Genomic DNA, 22,869 nt, shown 5'->3' on the forward strand with positions numbered 1-22,869 from the left:
CAGGATCTCTTTCTAAAAACAGATACTGGTGTTACTCAGAATCTCCTTTTAAACGCTCTTGTATATATATATATATATATATATATATATATATATATATATATATATATATATATATATATATATATATATATATATATATATATATATATATATATATATATATATATATATATATATATATATATATATATATATATATATATATATATATATATTATCCCTGGGGATAGGGGATTCAGAATACTTCCCACGTATTCCCTGCGTGTCGTAGAAGGCGACTAAAAGGGGAGGGAGCGGGGGGCTGGAAATCCTCCCCTCTCGTTTCTTTTTTTTTAAATTTTCCAAAAGAAGGAACAGAGGGGGCCAGTTGAGGATATTCCAAAAAAGGCCCAGTCCTCTGTTCTTAGCGCTACCTCGCTAACGCGGGAAATGGCAAATAGTTTAAAAGAAAAAAAAAGATATATATATATATATATATATATATATATATATATATATATATATATATATATATATATATATATATGTATAAACACACACACACACACACACACACACACACGTGTAATTAGTAAATAAACAAGTAAATATCGGCTTGTTGTATGATGCAGCCATTTAGCTGAAAACACAAATTTTTATGATATTAGAGATATCATAGAACTGGAAGACTTTATTAGTAATTAATTACCTAATCATGCAAGAACTTAAAATAAGGATGAACTGGATGTTTCCACACTTTGGATAAGTATACGTTTGAGGTACATTTAGATAGCCAGGTTGGGAGGTATACAGGGATGTTTACAGTGTTGATTTATACTTGTGTGTGTGTGGGTGTGTGTGTGTGTGTAAGTGTTTGTGTGCGTGTGTGTATTCTGGCAGACTTCAACTGCTTAAAGTTACATCGCAAATGCAGAATCGCTTTTGTCTAGGCTGTGTCATCGTCAGCCGACGAAAAATAAAGAGTATAATGTCACCCAAGAACTTCACGCTTGAAAGGAGCTCATCCTGTCCCTGGTGTGTAGCCTTTGGGCTTCCAGAGCCCCCAGGTGGGTGTTCCTAGTGCTGTATGCTAATGATGATACAGATAGATATGTAGATAAACAGATATGTACAAAGATAGAAAGATAGACATAGAGGAAGAGAGATATTTCTATATTTATTTATGTCTATATACGACAAACATTGCTACTTAGCCCTCACTTCTGTGACAATGTACCGATAGCATCTCGTCTTGCATGATATCGTCATTCCAGTCACGAACTCTGCGAACTATATAAACAACAACATAAAGAAATGGAGTCCATAAAAGATTTGCGTTATCTTAACGTTATCTACAAGATCTCGTCACAGGTAAGGTACGGAGGTGTTATTGTTTTCAACCGTTTTCTACTCGCACTTCGCGTGGTTGTAAATGACAAAAATGTCGTCACTTATATCCAATCACTTTAGGAAATAAAGAAACAAAACAAAAGGGTCAAACAAAAGGGTCATGTTTTAGAATTGTATCATCTTTTCGGAAATCCTTCTCTTCCTTCCGCCTCTTCATGGTTCCAGTCTTCATTTGGAAATTTTTCATGTTCTTTGATTTACATCATGAGCTCAGAGACGATGTAAACTACATATAATCACGTGTCTCCCCCCAGCCATCTCTGCAGTCACACAAGTGGAATTAATGTTTTTGGAGTGTGTTGATCCACCATGAAATCATGACTATTCTTGAAAGTGATTTTGTTATGATAGTGGCAGGGTCAACACTGTGGCTTATTCCCATTTACCTCATTGGAGAAATGAGAACATGCGACTTACAAATCTAGGTTGGAAGGACATTAGTGTTAAGTAAATCTATGTTGGATGCGCCAGCTGATAATCCTGAAAGTGAGGAAATATTACTTCATATTTCAGGAGGTATGTTACGGAGGGGCGACTGTGTGAGGGGGTCACCATACTGGGCGAGCGGGTGGTGAGGGATATTGATTACAGATATGTGGTAATCCAAGTATGGCCGTGTTTATGCATGGTTTGTCCTGTGATTGGTATGTCCGAATTATCAATATCATGTTATCCATTATGCCACATATGCTCTCGTTAGGAACTTGGAAATTTGAAAACAGGTAGAAGAAAAGACAAGTCATACTGAGAATGAGTTCTCTAGAGGATATAAGGTAAGGTACTTCTTTTTTGAGGGTCATAACTCCGTATCTCAGAGGGTAATAACTCTTGGAGGTGATGAATGTGTTGCTGCAAACTGCCTTTTCGTGGAAAAGGTGTTGCCGTATGGCTTGAATTGACGACGTTCCGGGGCGCTGGTACAAGACTTACTGACACACACATACACTCCTTCCGGACTTAATATCTCTTAGGCTCATATAGCGATTGGTCTACTGTGTAATCATTTTATTATAATGTGAAAATTTGCTAAAGGTGCAGACAAGGCCATTATGCCGTGTACTGACAATGCTGAAGAAGATAAAATAAAATTTCTATTAAAGGAAAAGTGATTGGGAACTAGAGACACACGGAAAATTTGCTGCATGGTAAAGGTAAGTTCGTGGGTAGGAAGCTTACGAGCTGAATGGCTTTTCGTATAGTTACATACTCAAAATTAGGCTCCCTTCTGTGGAAGCTAAAAAACTGAGACATAATGCTACATAGGCATACACATAAAGGAAGGTTGCCCTACAAAAGACCACATAGATTACTCTTTGTTAAGAACATAGTAGGGAGCTCTGTTTTATACTGATTGCACAACACTAGGAAGTTGCATGAAGCAGTAACTGCACAACACCAGGAAGTAGCATGAACTACGCAGGGAGGTAGTATGAGGATTCACAGCACAACGCCAGGAGGTAGTATTAAATATGAACATGGGTGGACCACTCTGTGTGTTGAGGCATAGATAAACGGTACCAAGAATATTGCTCACGTCACAACAGAGGATACTTGTGCCGTTAAGAAGAATTTGATGAATCGAACTCCTGACTTTTGAAGCTTGGAACGTGTATGTGTGTGTGTGTGTGTGTGTGTGTGTGTGTGTGTGTGTGTGTGTGTGTGTGTGTGTGGGGAGAGTTCTCCCCCCCCCCCCGTACCGTGAGCATAAAACACACGAAAGATTTCATGTCGAAAATTATGCAAAGAGGTATATAAACCTCACCGAAAAAAACTCATATTGCGCTCTGGTCACGAAGCTCAGCTGATCCTGCGGGTCTAGTGTAAGCAGCTACAGCATAGACTTCTAAAAGAGAATAAAAGAAACGATACATGCATACATACACACACACATATATATATATATATATATATATATATATATATATATATATATATATATATATATATATATATATATACATATATATATATATATATATATATATATATATATATATATATATATATATATATATATATATATATATATATATATATATATATATATATATATATATTCGAGATGTATAGGTGTGTATGCTTTGCGATTGTGTGCGACGTGTGTGTATATACAATGTGTATGGGGGGGGTGGGGTTGGGCCATTTCTTTCTTCTGCTTACCTTGCGCTATCCTCCGCAATGCGGGAGACAGCGACAAAGCAAAAATAAAAGAATATATAAATATATATATATACATATATATATATATATATATATATATTTATATATTATATATATATATATATATTTATATATATATATATAAAATATATATATATATATATATATATATATATATATATATATATATATATATATATATATATATATATATATATATATATATATATATATATATATGTATGTATGTATAGATAGATAGATAGGCAGATATGTAGAGATATTGATATCTCATTGGTAAATTCACACAGCTTGAGTTACTGACTGTGTTGCCAATCACGATTACAGTTTTATAATTCATGCATATTGCATTAGCAACACAAAGACATAGGGAAAACCTGACGCTGGACTACAAGTTATGAGTTTTTGAAACCAGATTTATAACACTGGAATCAAATGACAGAAGGCTCGCTCGGTACACAATGTAACGAGCTAAATAGAATATAACACAGAGTCGAGTATTTAGCATTGTGTTGGATGTGCAGAATTGAATACTGAGCATTGAGAATATAGCGCGAGGTTTAGTGGGAACAGTGTAATCTATTAACAGATAACGTAGAATACAGAAACTGCAACATTTCTATTGGACTCACACTGTGAAACTGATGATCCAAGTGTGACGCGTTGCACTGAGATGAATAAGATTTTCAAGTATCCCACTTAGTGTAGCAGACTTTAGGGATATGAATAACCACTGAGATTTCTGAAAGAAATCCGGTTTCAGGGTGAAAGAAATCCGGATTCAGGGTGTAAATTAAAAAAAAATCCTTTTCACCTCAAGAAATTTTTTTGTTATCTCGTATCAGGATACTCGTGTCGCGTTAAAAGCTATTTTGGAAACAGATTCTGTTCGATAGAGCGCGCATGTTTGAAGCTCATATCAAAACGGCGAGAGAGAAGGTCACGTTCGTGCGTTGTTTGCTACATCAAGATTGGGTAAGAAAACCTAGATCACGGCAGGGAATGTAAGATCAGGTTGACGTTTATAATAGGGTTAGAATCTGTTAGAGCTGGATCGAAAAGTTCAGCTAGAAAAGGGAGTGTAGGATATCACATATCGTGGTACTCTTAGGTACATCCTATTTTTTGTGACTCGGGGACGGGGGATCTCAGATGGCAGGAGGTGATTGAGCCAATAGTGGTCCTGTAGATTTCTATATCTTTGAGACCAGTTCCCTTTCGGAACTCCCTCATTGGTGTGGTACACGGCAAAAGTTTCCATAACTGGTGGACTTCATTGCTCCTTCTTGACCTTTAGCGCAGCTCCTATAAAAGACCACTGGCAGAGGGCAACCTTAACGCAGTGGTTTCAGAGGCTCCTACCTAGTGTTCCTAACATCCATAATTACGTATAGCTTAGCTCCTGTAACTTACTAAGATAACTTGTTCTTTGGGACGGTTGAGCTAGTTTACTAAATAGCAGAGATCAGGAACTGTTTCTCATTTTCCCCCATGTGTCCCATATGCATGGTATGTCGATAGGTCACTAGCTGGGGACAATATGCCGTGCGTGCAGGCAGCTAGAACTATTCCCCTCCACCGCCGCCACCTGACGCTGAACTCTGCGTGTTTTCCTTCATTAACGACATCATAATGTACATAACGACCTCGTAATGTACGACTCTAGAACGGAGTTCATGCGACCAGCTCCCTGCACCAGGCCACAACCGTAATTACCAGCTGGGGCTCTGGATACCTTCTGATAGATTTTTATTTTCATGTCCAGCTGTTAAGTGTGTTACCACTGGGAAGAATTCAAGCAATTTCTGGTCGGGAAAACTTGAAGTCAGGATATACTTATGTGCTTATGGATATTAAGTAATAAAAAAAATTTATGTGAATATATTTTCTTTATTTATTTACTTTGCTTTGTCGCTGTCTCCCGCGTTAGCGAGGTAGCGCAAGGAAACAGACGAAAGAATGGCCCAACCCACCCACATACACATGTATATACATACACGTCCACACACGCAAATGTACATACCTATACATCTCAATGTATACATATATATATACACACACAGACATATACATATATACACATGTACATAATTCATACTCTCTGCCTTTATTTATTCCCACCGCCACCTCGCCACACATGTAATGACAACCCCCTCCCCCCTCATGTGTGCGAGGTAGCGCTAGGAAAAGACAACAAAGGCCTCATTCGTTCACACTCAGTCTCTAGCTGTCATGTAATAATGCACCGAAACCACAGCTCACTTTCCACATCCAGGCCCCACACAACTTTCCATGGTTTACCCCAGACGCTTCACATGCCTGGTTCAATGCACTGACAGCACGTCGACCCCGGTAGACCACATCGTTCCAATTCACTCTATTCCTTGCAAGCCTTTCACCCTCCTGCATGTTCAGGCCCCGATCACTCAAAATCTTTTTCACTCCATCTTTCCACCTAAAATTTGGTCTCCCACTTCTACTCGTTCCTTCCACCTCTGACACATATATCTTCTTAGTCAATCTTTCCTCACTCATTCTCTCCATGTGACCAAACCATTTCAAAACACCCTCTTCTGCTCTCTCAACCACACTCTTTTTATTACCACACATCTCTCTTACCCTTACATTACCTACTCGATCAAACCACCTCACACCACATATTGTCCTCAAACATCTCATTGTCAGCACATCCACCCCCCTCCGCAAAAATCTATCCAAGCCCACGCCTCGCAACCACACAACATTGTTAGAACCACTAATTCTTCAAACATACCCATTTTAGCTTTCCGAGATAATGTTCTCGACTTCCAAACATTCTACAAGGCTCCTAGAATTTTCGCCCCCTCCCCCACCCTATGACTCGCTTCCGCTTCCATGGTTCCATCCGCTGCCAGATCCACTCCCAATTACGCTCTTTTTATTTCCACACATCTCTCTTACCCTTACGTTACTTACTCGATCAAACCACCTCACACCACACATTGTCCTCAAACATCTCATTTCCAGCACATCCACCCTCCTGCGCACAACTCTATCCATAGCCCACGCCTCGCAACCATACAACATTGTTGGAACCACTATTCCTTCAAACATACCCATTTTTGCTTTCCGAGATAATGTTCTCGACTTCCACACATTATTCAAGGCTCCCAGGATTTTCGCCCCCTCCCCCACCCTATGATCCACTTCCGCTTCCATGGTTCCATCCGCTGCCAGATCCACTCCCAGATATCTAAAACACTTTACTTCCTCCAGTTTTTCTCCATTCAAACTTACCTCCCAATTCACTTGACACTCAACCCTACTGTACCTAATACCCTTGCTTTTATTCGCATTTACTCTCAACTTTCTTGTTTCACACACTTTACCAAACTCAGTCACCAGCTTCTGCAGTTTCTCACATGAATCAGCCACCAGCGCTGTATCATCAGCGAACAACAACTGACTCACTTCCCAAGCTCTCTCATCCACAACAGACTGCATACTTGCCCCTCTTTCCAAAACTCCTGCATTCACCTCCCTAACAACCCCATCCATAAACAAATTAAACAACCAAGGAGATTTCACACACCCCTGCCGCAAACCTACATTCACTGAGAACCAATCACTTTCCTCTCTTCCTATACGTACACATGCCTTACATCCTCGATAAAAACTTTTCACTACTTCTAACAACTTGCCTCCCACACCATATATTCTTGATACCTTCCACAGACCATCTCCATCAACTCTATCATATGCCTTCTCCAGATCCATAAGTGCTACAAACAAATCCATTTGCTTTTCTAAGTATTTCTCACATACATTCTTCAAAGCAAACACCTGATACACACATCCTCTACCACTTCTGAAACCACACTGCTCTTCCCCAATCTGATACTCTGTACATGCCTTCACCCTCTGAATCAATACCCTCCCATATAATTTACCAGGAATACTCAACAAACTTATACCTCTGTAATTTGAGCACTCGCTCTTTCCCCCTTTGCCTTTGTACAACGGCACTATGCAAGCATTCCGCCAATCCTCAGGCACCTCACCATGAATCATACATACATTAAATAACCTTACCAACCAGTAAACAATACAGTCACCCCCACTTTTAATAAATTCCACTGCAATACCATCCAAACCTGCTGCTTTGCCGGCTTTCATCTTCCGCAAAGCTTTTACTACCTCTTCTATGTTTACCAAATCATTTTCCCTAACCTTCTCACATTGCACACCACCTCGACCAAAACACCCTATATCTGTCATTCTATCATCAAACACATTCAACAAACCTTCAAAATACTTACTCCATCTCCTTCTCACATCACCACTACTTGTTATCACCTCCCCATTTGCGCCCTTCACTGAAGTTCCCATTTGCTCCCTTGTCTCCTTCCCAAGCTCACTTGCTCTCACCACTCTCTTCACCCAACTTTCTCTCTTCTTTTCTGAAAACCCCCACAAATCTTCACCCTCGCCTCCACAAGATAATGATCAGACATCCCTCCAGTTGCACCTCTCAGTATATTAATATCCAAAAGTTTCTCTTTCGCGCGCCTATCAAATAACTCGTAATCCAATAACGCTCTCTGGCCATCCCTCATACTTACATACGTATACTTATGTATATCTCTGTTTTTAAACAAGGTATTCCCAATCACCAGTCCTTTTTCAGCACATAAATCTACAAGCTCCTCACCATATCCATTTACAACACTGAACACCCCAAGTATACCAATTATTCCCTCAACTGCCGCATTACTCACCTTTGCATTGAAATCACCCATCACTATAACCCGGTCTTGTGCATCAAAACCACTAAAACACTCATTCAGCTGCTCCCAAAGCACTTGCCTCTCATGATCTTTCTTCTCATGCCCAGGTGCATATGCACCAATAATCACCCATCTCTCTCCATCAACTTTCAGTTTTATCCATATCATTCTAGAATTTACTTTCTTACACTCTATCACATACTCCCACAACTCCTGTTTCAGGAGTAATGCTACTCCTTCCCTTGCTCTTGTCCTCTCACAAACCCCTGACTTTACTCCCAAAACATTCCCAAACCACTCTTCCCCTTTACCCTTGAGCTTCGTTTCACTCAGAGCCAAAACATCCAGGTTCCTTTCCTCAAACATACTACCTATCTCTCCTTTTTTCTCATCTTGGTTACATCCACACACATTTAGACACCCCAATCTGAGCCTTCGAGGAGGATGAGCACTCACCGCGTGACTCCTTCTTCTTCTGTTTCCCCTTTTAGAAAGTTAAAATACAAGGAGGGGAGGGTTTCTGGCTCCCCGCTCCCGTCCCCTTTAGTCGCTTCTGCGACACGTGAGGAATGCGTGGGAAGTATTCTTTCTCTCCTATCCCCAGGGATATATATATATATATATATATATATATATATATATATATATATATATATTTTTTTTTTTTGTTTTTTTTTTGTTTTTTTATACCTCGTCGCTGTCTCCCGCGGTTGCGAGGTAGCGCAAGGAAACAGACGAAAGAAATGGCCCAACCCCCCCCATACACATGTACATACACACGCCCACACACGCAAATATACATACCTACACAGCTTTCCATGGTTTACCCCGGACGCTTCACATGCCTTGATTCAATCCACTGAAAGCACGTCAACCCCTGTATACCACATCGCTCCAATTCACTCTATTCCTTGCCCTCCTTTCACCCTCCTGCATGTTCAGGCCCCGATCACACAAAATCCATTTCACTCCATCTTTCCACCTCCAATTTGGTCTCCCTCTTCTCCTCGTTCCCTCCACCTCCGACACATATATCCTCTTGGTCAATCTTTCCTCACTCATTCTCTCCATGTGCCCAAACAATTTCAAAACACCCTCTCCTGCTCTCTCAACCACGCTCTTTTTATTTCCACACATCTCTCTTACCCTTACGTTACTTACTCGATCAAACCACCTCACACCACACATTGTCCTCAAACATCTCATTTCAGCACATCCATCCTCCTGCGCACAACTCTATCCATAGCCCACGCCTCGCAACCATACAACATTGTTGGAACTACTATTCCTTCAAACATACCCATTTTTGCTTTCCGAGATAATGTTCTCGACTTCCACACATTTTTCAAGGCTCCCAAAATTTTCGCCCCCTCCCCCACCCTATGATCCACTTCCGCTTCCATGGTTCCATCCGCTGACAGATCCACTCCCAGATATCTAAAACACTTCACTTCCTCCAGTTTTTCTCCATTCAAACTCACCTCCCAATTGACTTGACCCTCAACCCTACTGTACCTAATAACCTTGCTCTTATTCACATTTACTCTTAACTTTCTTCTTCCACACACTTTACCAAACTCCGTCACCAGCTTCTGCAGTTTCTCACATGAATCCGCCACCAGCGCTGTATCATCAGCGAACAACAACTGACTCACTTCCCAAGCTCTCTCATCCCCAACAGACTTCATACTTGCCCCTCTTTCCAAGACTCTTGCGTTTACCTCCCTAACAACCCCATCCATAAACAAATTAAACAACCATGGAGACATCACACACCCCTGCCGAAACCTACATTCACTGAGAACCAATCACTTTCCTCTCTTCCTACACGTACACATGCCTTACATCCTCGATAAAAACTTTTCACTGCTTCTAACAACTTGCCTCCCACACCATATATTCTTAATACCTTCCACAGGTATATATATATATATATATATATATATATATATATATATATATATATATATATATATGTATATATATATATATATATATATATATATATATATATATATATATATATATATATATATATATATATATATGTATATATAGGGTGTTTTGGTCGAGGTGGTGTGCAAAGTGAGAGGGTTAGGGAAAATGAATTGGTAAACAGAGAAGAGGTACTAAAAGCTTTGCGGAAGGTGAAAGCTGGGAAGGCAGCAGGTTTGGATGGTATTGCAGTGGAATTTATTAAAAAAGCGGGTGACTGTATTGTTGACTGGTTGGTAAGGTTATTTAATGTATGTATGATTCATGGTGAGGTGCCTGAGGATTGGCGGAATTCTTGCATAGTACCATTTTACAAAGGCAAAGGGGATAAGAGTGAGTACCCAAATTACAGAGGTATAAGTTTGTTGAGTATTGCTGGGAAATTATATGGGAGTGTATTGACTGAGAGGGTGAAGGCGTGTACAGAGCATCAGATTGGGGAAGAGCAGTGTGGTTTCAGAAGTGGTAGAGGATGTGTGGATCAGGTGTTTACCTTGAAGAATGTATGTGAGAAATACTGAGAAAGGCAAATGGATTTGTATGTAGCATTTATGGATCTGGAGAAGGCATATGATAGAGTTGACAGAGATGCTCTGTGGAAGGTATTAAGAATAAAGTTTTTATCGAGGATACAAGGCATGTGTACGAGTAGGAAGAGAGGAAAGTGATTGGTTCTCAGTGAATGTAGGTTTGCGGAAGGGGTGTGTGATGTCTCCATGGTTGTTTAATTTGTTTATGGATGGGGTTGTTAGGGAGGTGAATGCAAGAGTTTTGGAAAGAGGGGCAAGTATGAAGTCTGTTGGGGATGAGAGAGCTTGGGAAGTGAGTCAGTTGTTGTTCGCTGATGATACAGCGCTGGTGGCTGATTCATGTGAGAAACTGCAGAAGCTGGTGACTGAGTTTGGTAAAGTGTGTGAAAGAAGAAAGTTAAGAGTAAATGTGAATAAGAGCAAGGTTATTAGGTACAGTAGGGTTGAGGGTCAATTCAATTGGGAGGTGAGTTTGAATGGAGAAAAACTGGAGGAAGTGAAGTGTTTTAGATATCTGGGAGTGGATCTGGCAGCGGATGGAACCATGGAAGCGGAAGTGGATCATAGGGTGGGGGAGGGGGCGAAAATTCTGGGAGCCTTGAAGAATGTGTGGAAGTCGAGAACATTATCTCGGAAAGCAAAAATGGGTATGTTTGAAGGAATAGTGGTTCCAACAATGTTGTATGTTTGCGAGGCGTGGACTATGGATAGAGTTGTGCGCAGGAGGATGGATGTGCTGGAAATGAGATGTTTGAGGACAATGTGTGGTGTGAGGTGGTTTGATCGAGTGAGTAACGTAAGGGTAAGAGAGATGTGTGGAAATAAAAAGAGCGTGGTTGAGAGAGCAGAAGAGGGTGTTTTGAAGTGGTTTGGGCACATGGAGAGGATGAGTGAGGAAAGATTGACCAAGAGGATATATGTGTCGGAGGTGGAGGGAACAAGGAGAAGAGGGAGACCAAATTGGAGGTGGAAAGATGGAGTGAAAAAGATTTTGTGTGATCGTGGCCTGAGCATGCAGGAGGGTGAAAGGAGGGCAAGGAATAGAGTGAATTGGATCGATGTGGTATACCGGGGTTGACGTGCTGTCAGTGGATTGAAGCAGGGCATGTGAAGCGTCTGGGGTAAACCATGGAAAGCTGTGTAGGTATGTATATTTGCGTGTGTGGACGTATGTATATACATGTGTATGGGGGGGGTTGGGCCATTTCTTTCGTCTGTTTCCTTGCGCTACCTCGCAAACGCGGGAGACAGCGACAAAGTAGAATATAAATATATAAATGATAATAATATATATATATATATATATATATATATATATATATATATATATATATATATATATATATATATAATTTATCCCTGGGGATAGGGGAGAAAGAATACTTCCCACGTATTCCCTGCGTGTCGTAGAAGGCGACTAAAAGGGGAGGGAGCGGGGGGCTGGAAATCCTCCCCTCTCGTTTTTTTTTAATTTTCCAAAAGAAGGAACAGAGAATTGGGCCAGGTGAGGGTATTCCCTCAAGGCCCAGTCCTCTGTTCTTAACGCTACCTCGCTAATGCGGGAAATGGCGAATAGTTTGAAAGAAAAAGAAAAAGAATATATATATATATATATATATATATATATATATATATATATATATATATATATATATATATATATATATATATATGTATATATATATATATATATATATATATATATATATATATATATATATATATATATATATATATATATATATATATATATATATATATATATATATATATATATATATATGGGGGAGGGGGCGAAAATTCTGGGAGCCTTGAAGAATGTGTGGAAGTCGAGAACATTATCTCGGAAAGCAAAAATAGGTATGTTTGAAGGAATAGTGGTTCCAACAATGTTGTATGGTTGCGAGGCGTGGGCTATGGATAGAGTTGTGCGTAGGAGGATGGATGTGCTGGAAATGAGATGTTTGAGGACAATGTGTGGTGTGAGGTGGTTTGATCGAGTAAGTAACGTAAGGGTAAGAGAGATATGTGGAAATAAAAAGAGCGTGGTTGAGAGAGCAGAAGAGGGTGTTTTGAAATGGTTTGGGCACATGGAGAGAATGAGTGAGGAAAGATTGACCAAGAGGATATATGTGTCGGAGGTAGAGGGAACGAGGAGAACTGGGAGACCAAATTGGAGGTGGGAAGATGGAGTGAAAAAGATTTTGTGTGATCGGGGCCTGAACATGCAGGAGGGTGAAAGTCGTGCAAGGAATAGAGTGAATTGGATAGATGTGGTATACCGGGGTTGACGTGCTGTCAGTGGGTTGAATCAGGGCATGTCAAGCGTCTGGGGTAAACCTTGGAAGCTGTGTAGGTATGTATATTTGCGTGGGTGGACGTATGTATATACATGTGTATGGGGGTAGGTTGGGCCATTTCTTTCGTCTGTTTCCTTGCGCTATCTCGCAAACGCGGGAGACAGCGACAAAGCAAAAAAAGAAAAGAAAAAAAAACATATATATATATATATATATATATATATATATATATATATATATATATATATATATATATATATATATATATATATGTAAAATGTGTATGTGTGCGTGTGTGTATGTGTGTGTGTGTGTGTGTGTGTGTGTGTGTGTGTGTGTGTGTTTGTGTTTATATGTTTGTGAATACTAAGTTCTGTTTAAACATGAATATATAAGATTACTGATTAAGATGAACTACATACTGTTATCGAGTGCTTGGGATGACGTACTGTATGGTATATATGAGGGTCCAGTACTAAATAATGCTGTTTTGAAGCATCACAACTATATACGTACAAGAATTAACCAAAACCATCAATGTATTATCTTAACCTTATAATACGATGGTTACAATATACACTGGTGGTAATCGTCGTTGGGGAAATTCTCGAATGACGACGATATACAACTCGTAGGTACGCTACTCTGACATATGGCCCAGTAACAATGAGCAACACTCTCTTCTTCCAAAATATATGAAACACATCGTGTAGTAATTGTATTGTCCACTGATGATATGCTATGCTGATATACGACACTGGAGGATAATTCGAGACAGAGGATATATCACACTGTTGATAAACTGCACTGCTGGGGTGGATTTCCATGTATTATATTCATGAGCAGGTAGAGCACATTGAATATAAAATGCCGATTATATCTGTTGTGTGATGTATTACTTGGGAGCATCTTTCGCTGACTATATACCGCGGTAATGATAAGCCACAAGGAACCCTAACCTGCCACCACAACCCAGCATCAAGAATGAGAACCCCTCACCAGCCACCCCAACCTCATCACTACCCACATCATCCATCACGTTCCCTTATCGTCCATTACGACCCCTCACCAGCTGTTTCGACATCTCACCACGACCCCTCCACAGCTATTTTGACCCTTCACCAGTCGCCACCACCATCACCAACCACCAAGACCTCTCAGCAATTACCACGACACCTCACTTTCCACCAAGTCCGTCACCAACCTTTAAGACCTCTTAAACATCGCCACGAGCCATTACCAGCCACTATCAGTCTCTTACTAGCCATCAAAATTTTCACCAAAGAACAACAACCCTCACTAGCCACGATGACCCTCACTAGCCAGCACAACCCTCACCAGCCACCATGACCCTCACTAGCTACCATAACCCTCACTAGCCACCACGACCCTCACCAGCCACCACGACCCTCACAAGCCAACAAAACCCTTACTAGCCACCACGACCCTTACTAGCCAACAAGATCCTCACCATCTACCACAACCCTCACTAGCCAACAAGACCTTCACCAACCACAACGACCTTCATCAGCCAACACGACCTTCATTAGCCAACAAGTCCCTCACCAGATACCATGACCCTCACTAGCCACCACGACCCTAACTAGCAGCCATTATTCCCCACCGACCACCCTTACGACCACTCATCAGCTCTCACAACCCCTCACCAGCCACCACCTTCTTCAGCCACAAATGCACCTAACCAGCAACCACAAACACTCATCAGTTACCACGACTCCTCATAGGCACGATGTTCCCTCACCAGCTATCAGTACTCCTTACATGCTAGCATGACCCCTCAACTGTCACCATGACCTCTCAATAGCTACCATGACCCCTCACCAGGCACCACTACCCCTCACTAGCCACCACAATCCCCTCACTTTGTAACACAACCCCCTCACCAGCCACCACAATCCCTCACCATACACCACGACTCCTCACCGCACCGCAATCTCTCTCCAACCACCAAGACCCCGAAACCACCATAACTCCTCAACAGTTACCATAGCCTCTCTCCAACCACCACAATCCATCAACAGGCACCACAACCCCTCTCCGTGCAGCCACAACTCAACAACCACGACCCTTCCTCACTAGCCACCACAGCCCCTCACTAACCACTAAGACCCATCACCAACCACCAAGATCCCTCACCAACCAGTCAGACCACTATCCAACCACTCCAACCATCACCATTCCCCCGTCCGTCCAACAGCTGGTCCTCCTGACCCTCAACCACTCCCTCTCAGTACTCGAGAAAGCGTCCTTCTCACACACACACCTCTCACCAACCCTTCTCTGGCCCTCAACATTCCCCCTCTCTAGCCTTATATTGCCCTAACAAGTCCCTCCTCCCGTATCCCTACCAACCCAGCTGGTCCTTGACCATCCACCTCAGCCGTTTAGCCAGCCCAGGGGATGCTTCAGAATCGCTTGGCTGGTGACGGTGAATACACGTACAGAGGCGGGGGGCTTGAAGGCTTATCGAGCCGAGACACAGGGAGGAGGGCCCAAGACCCTTCAGCTCCACAACAGATCTTTTCTTCCCTTCCTCTACAGCAGAGAAACATCAGACCGGAAATCTAGTTTATGATACGGTCCTGAAATGTACTAACTTTCTCCTTTTTTCAGTCATATATATATATATATATATATATATATATATATATATATATATATATATATATATATATATATATATATATATATATATATATATATATATATATATATATACATATATATATATATATATATTCATATATATATATATATATATATATATATATATATATATATATATATATATATATATATATATATATATATATATATATATATATATATATATATATATATATATATATATATATATATATATATATATATATATATATATATATATATATATATATATATATATATATATATATATATATATATATATATATATATATATATATATATATATATATATATATATATATATTCTATACTCTTATGTAGCCCAAACCACCCACATACACATGTATATACATACACGTCCACACACGCACATATACATACCTATACATTCTAACGTATACGTTTTAATACCTACTCAGAAATATACATATATACGCATGTACATAATTCATACTTACCGCCTATATTCATACTCGTCGCCAACCCGCCACACATGAAATGATACCCCCCTCCCACCGCACGCGAGCAAGGTAGCGCTAGGAGAAGACAACAAAGGCCACATTCGTTTACACTTAGTCTCTAGTTGTCATGTATAATGCACCGAAACCACAGCTCCCTTTCCATGTCCAGGCCCAGCAAAACTTTCCATGGTTTACCCCAGACGCCCTGGTTTCAATCCATTGACAGCACATCGACCCAGGTATACCACATCGTTCCAATTCACTCTCTCTCTCTCTCTCTCTCTCTCTCTCTCTCTCTCTCTCTCTCTCTCTCTCTCTCTCTCTCTCTCTCTCTCTCTCTCTCTCTCTAAGCAGAAGGCAACATTAACATTAAAGGATATAAGTAGCATGGGAAGTAAAGTGAAATAATTATCAAAAGCGAGAACAGTAATACTATAATACTATGAAGAATATCAATCAGGAATTCTCCAGAAAATTCTCCTGGGTGCATCTATACAGTGCCATGTAAAATTTGTAATAAGTTTTATGTTGGGTAGACTGGTAAGGGTCTTTCTGCTAGCCTTAAGCAACATAGGTATAGTATAAGAACAGGACAAGAATCAAATATCTTGTTTATTTACGTTAAAAACTATGATCATTGTATTGACTGGAGTAATACCATCTCAGTTCTTAACTCTATCTCTATTACCACGAAAAATATCATTGAATCTTCTATTAATGAATACACAAAGAATTATAATCATAATATCAATGATGGTCTATACAAATTGGATAACTTTATTGTTGATAAATTTTGTAAAATGATAAGTTTATGATACGCTCGTTGTCTTGGACAGTCGCATGTTTACCAAATGGCGTCCTAGGTACGTCTCTTTGTTGTATATCAACTGATTGTTATATTTCTCTCTTGTGTCTCCTCGTATGGTGTGATTATTACACGAAAGTGCACTTGGGAACGTATCGTAATTCATTTTCCACGTGGACTCTTAGGGATATACTTGATCACGCTCAAAATTTTGATTCTTTCCAATATATATATATATATATATATATATATATATATATATATATATATATATATATATATATATATATATATATATATATATATATATATATATATCTTCCGCAAAGCTTTTACTACCTCTTCTCTGTTTACCAACTCATTTTTCCTAACCCTCGCACTTTGCACACCACCTCGACCAAAACACCCTATATCTGCCACTCTATCATCAAACACATTCAACAAACCTTCAAAATACTCACTCCATCTCCTTCTCACATCACCACTACTTGTTATCACCTCCCCATTTGCGCCCTTCACTGAAGTTCCCATTTGCTCCCTTGTCTGTTGGGGATGAGAGAGCTTGGGAAGTGAGTCAGTTGTTTTTCGCTGATGATACAGCGCTGGTGGCTGATTCATGTGAGACAACTGCAGAAGCTGGTGACTGAGTTTGGTAAAGTGTGTGAAAGAAGAAAGTTAAGAGTAAATGTGAATAAGAGCAAGGTTATTAGGTACAGTAGGGTTGAGGGTCAATTCAATTGGGAGGTGAGTTTGAATGGAGAAAAACTGGAGGAAGTGAAGTGTTTTAGATATCTGGGAGTGGATCTGGCAGCGGATGGAACCATGGAAGCGGAAGTGGATCATAGGGTGGGGGAGGGGGCGAAAATTCTGGGAGCCTTGAAGAATATGTGGAAGTCGAGAACATTATCTCGGAAAGCAAAAATGGGTATGTTTGAAGGAATAGTGGTTCCAACAATGTTGTATGGTTGCGAGGCGTGGGACTATGGATAGAGTTGTGCGCAGGAGGATGGATGTGCTGGAAATGAGATGTATGAGGACAATGTGTGGTGTGAGGTGGTTTGATCGAGTGAGTAACGTAAGGGTAAGAGAGATGTGTGGAAATAAAAAGAGCGTGGTCGAGAGAGCAGAAGAGTGTGTTTTGAAGTGGTTTGGTCACATGGAGAGAATGAGTGAGGAAAGATTGACCAAGAGGATATATGTGTCGGAGGTGGAGGGAACGAGGAGAAGAGGGAGACCAAATTGGAGGTGGAAAGATGGAGTGAAAAAGATTTTGTGTGATCGGGGCCTGAACATGCAGGAGGGTGAAAGGAGGGCAAAGAATAGAGTGAATTGGAGCGATGTGGTATACCGGGGTTGACGTGCTGTCAGTGGATTGAATCAAGGCATGTGTATGGGGGTGGGTTGGGCCATTTGTTTCGTCTGTGTCCTTGCGCTACCTCGCAAACGCGGGAGACAGCGACAAAGCAAAAAAAAAAAAAAAAAAAAATATATATATATATATATATATATATATATATATATATATATATATATACACGAACATAGTGCATACAAACGCTCACCTTCATAGAACATACAAACCTCCAACATCCAAGATCGAACCCGGGACCCCTGTGCATGAGGCGGGAATGCTAACCACTAGGCTATGGGCCTGGCTAATAGGAAATAACTATTCGAATACTATGTACTCGAATACCCTTCGTCTCAAGTTGGTTAGCAACGGGGTCTACACCGGTGATTTCCCAACAGGCGCACATAGCCAGCTGATACCATTTTACCGAACCTAAGTGTACAACGTGGAGGTACATGAACACGAACACAGTGCATAGAAATGGCCGATGTAGACCCTGTTGCTCACCAATGTGAGACGAAGGGTACATAGTATTCGAGTCGTTATTTCCAATTAGCCAGGTCCATAGCCTAGCAGTTAGCATTCCCGCCTCTTGCACAAGTGTCCCGGGTTCGATCCTGGTTGTTGGAGGTTTTTATGTCCTATGAAGGTGCGCGATTCTATGCACTATGTTCGTGTTCATATACATCTTGCATTCATCTCCCTAACAACCCCATCCATAAACAAATTAAACAACCATGGAGACATCACACACCCCTGCCGCAAACCTACATTCACTGAGAACCAATCACTTTCCTCTCTTCCTACACGTACACATGCCTTACATCCTCGATAAAAACTTTTCACTGCTTCTAACAACTTGCCTCCCACACCATATATTCTTAATACCTTCCACAGAGCATCTCTATCAACTATATCATATGCCTTCTCCAGATCCATAAATGCTACATACAAATCCATTTGCTTTTCTAAGTATTTCTCACATACATTCTTCAAAGCAAACACCTGATCCACACATCCTCTAACACTTCTGAAACCGCACTGCTCTTCCCCAGTCTGATGCTCTGTACATTCCTTCACCCTCTCAGTCAATACCCTCCCATATGATTTACCAGGAATACTCAACAAACTTATACCTCTGAAATTTGAGCACTCACTCGTATCCCCTTTGCCTTTGTACAATGGCACTATCCACGCATTCCGCCAATCCTCAGGCACCTCACCATGAGTCATACATACATTAAATAATCTTACCAACCAGTCAATAATACAGTCACCCCCTTTTTTAATAAATTACACTGCAATACCATCCAAACGTGCTGCTTTGCCGGCTTTCATCTTCCGCAAAGATTTTACTACCTCTTCTCTGTTTACCAAATCATTTTCCCTAACCCTCTCACTTTGCACAAAACCTCAACCAAAACACCCTATATCTGCCACTCTATCATCAAACATATTCAACAAACATTCAAAATACTCACTCCATCTCCTTGTCACATCATCACTACTTGTTATCACCTCCCCATTTGCGCCCTTCACTGAAGTTCCCATTTGCTCCCTTGTCTTACGCACTTTATTTACCTCCTTCCAGAACATCTTTTTATTTTCCCTAAAATTTAATGATACTCTCTCACCCCAACTCTCATTTGCCCTCTTTTTCACCTCTTGCACCTTTCTCTTGACCTCCTGTCTCTTTCTTTCATACATCTCCCACTCAGTTTCATTTTTCCCTGCAAAAGTCGTCCAAATGCCTCTCTCTTCTCTTTCACTAATAATCTTACCTCTTCATCCCACCACTCACCACCCTTTCTAATCAACCCACCTCCCACTCTTCTCATGCCACAAGCATCTTTTGCGCAATCCATCACTGGTTCCCTAAATACATCCCATTCCTCCCCCACTCCCCTTCCATTCTGTACTCAGTCTCTCCTGGTACTTCCTCACACAAGTCTCCTTCCCAAGCTCACTTACTCTCACCACCCTCTTCACCCCAACATTCACTCTTTTTTTCTGAAAACCCATACAAATCTTCACCTTATCCTCCACAAATTAATGATCAGACATCCCTCCAGTTGCACCTCTCAGCACATTAACATCCAAAAGTCTCTCTTTCGCGCGCCTGTCAATTAACACGTAATCCAATAACGCTCTCTGGCCATTTCTCCTACTTACATACGTATACTTATGTATATATCGCTTTTCAAACCAGGTATTCCCAATCACCAGTCCTTTTTCAGCACATAAATCTACAAGCTATTCACCATTTCCATTTACAACACTGAACACCCCACATATACCAATTATTCCCTCAACTGCCACATTACTCTCCTTTGCATTCAAATCACCCATCACTGTAACCCGGTCTCGTGCATCAAAACCACTAACGCACTCATTCAGCTGCTCCCAAAACACTTGCCTCTCATGATGTTTCTTCTCATGCCCAGGTGCATATGCACCAATAATCACCCATCTCTCTCCATCAACTTTCAGTTTTGCCCATATTAATCGAGAATTTACTTTCTCACATTTTATCAAATACTCCCACAACTCCTGTTTCAGGAGTACTGCTACTCCTTCCCTTGCTCTTGTCCCTTCACTAACCCCTGACTTTACTCCCAAGATATTCCCAAACCACTCTTCCCCTTGACCCTTGAGCTTCGTTTCACTCAGAGCCAAAACATCCAGGTTCCTTTCCTCAAACATACTACCTATCTCTCCTTTCTTCACATCTTGGTTACATCCACACACATTTAGACACCCCAGTCTGAGCCTTCAAGGAGGATGAGCACTCCCCGCGTGACTCCTTCTGTTTCCCATTTTAGAAAGTTAGAAAAATACAAGGAGTGGAGGATTTCTGGCCCCTCTCTCCCGTCCCCTCTAGTCGCCTTCTACGTATATATATATGTATATATATATATATATATATATATATATATATATATATATATATATATATATATATATATATATATATATATATATATATATGCATATATATATATATATATATATATATATATATATATATATATATATATATATATATATATATATATATATATATATATATATATATATATATATATATATATATATGTGTGTGTGTGTGTGTGTGTGTGTATATATATATATGGCATATATATGGTAATTGGCAGCACTGAGACGCCTCCTCCACTGACACCTGGTACCAATGGAAGTTTTCCCTGATTACTTCTTACTTCGTATGCAGCGAGTGCTACTGTGGTAGCTCCCTTACTAGCACAATTACCATTATAGTACCTCTCTCACCAGTACTCTGCAGTACGATTGCTCTTCCTGGACCTATTGCTGCTGAAATACCAGCTTCACTAGTGTCCAGTGTCATTGTAGGGCTTACTTCATCGGTAAGAACCAAGATATTTTCTTTTTGTATCGATGAGTGCTGTGACTATGATTCTTTTGTCACTGTCAATACTGTCATGAAAGTAAATTCCTCACTATTATTAGCATGAGTGTGGTAATATCGGTAACCAATTGTAGTATATGTGTGTATGTCATTCACCAATAATATAAATGTGGTTTGTCATTCATTAATGGCAGTATAAGCGTGGTATGTAATTCAATAGTGATAGTATGTGTGGTATGTCATTCACTAGTGGTTTGTCATTTACTAGTATTGGTCTGGTAGGTCATTCACCAGTGGAAGTATCAATGTGGTAACTCATTCGCCTGCCAGTGTGGTACCTCTCTCACCAGTATGCAGTATGACAGGGTGTTTCCAATATGGTATCTCTATAATCAATATCATTATCAGTATTACCAGTATTCCAGTACTTCTCTATCAGTAGGATACCTCCCACACCGGGATCTACATGGACTATTCACACTTGCCTCACCATTAACTTACCAATGCTACTTTACAGTTCTCTGAAGTGTTCAACAATCACTATTATATCCCATTACCCCTCAGAGTCCTGTGGCGCCCCAGTACATCTTCTGGTACCACAACTCCCGCATGATCAATTATGACCGCGAGAGAGGCGGGGTGCACGTGCACATCGACACGGGACCACGCGTGAGGTCGCAGCTTAGCGTGAGCAACGCGAGGCCTTCAGACTCCGGCAACTATACTTGTGCTGCCGCTAACACCGAGTCGGCCTCGATCACCGTCTACATCACAGAAGGTAAATTGCCTTCCCATCCACTGCATCACACCAGGTGGGCTGTTTCCCTTGCTACTACATTACATATGGTAGGGTGTGCTCCCTGACACTACATCACAGAAGGTAATACACTGCCCTATTAACGTAACATAGACGGGAAGCTGCTTTCCATTCCAGTACATTACGAAAGTTAGGGGGGGCTCCCTCTAACACTACATCACAAATATGGACTATTTTCCCTGTCACTACATCACAGGT

The 22,869-nt window shown here is 40.5% G+C and overlaps 1 protein-coding gene across 3 annotated transcripts in view; it reads left to right on the top strand.

Annotated features, from left to right (window-relative positions):
- Positions 1-22,869, top strand: part of LOC139753870 (opioid-binding protein/cell adhesion molecule homolog) — an 842,066-nt gene that overhangs the window by 785,921 nt on the left and 33,276 nt on the right. For all 3 annotated transcript variants that reach the window (XM_071670824.1, XM_071670826.1, XM_071670827.1), the window contains exon 6: positions 22,419-22,632. In XM_071670824.1, the coding sequence (XP_071526925.1) occupies positions 22,419-22,632 (214 nt within the window). The remainder of the gene's footprint in view (positions 1-22,418; positions 22,633-22,869) is intronic.

The sequence above is a fragment of the Panulirus ornatus genome, chromosome 15 (genome assembly GCF_036320965.1).
Source record: "Panulirus ornatus isolate Po-2019 chromosome 15, ASM3632096v1, whole genome shotgun sequence".
Lineage (NCBI taxonomy): Eukaryota > Metazoa > Arthropoda > Malacostraca > Decapoda > Palinuridae > Panulirus > Panulirus ornatus.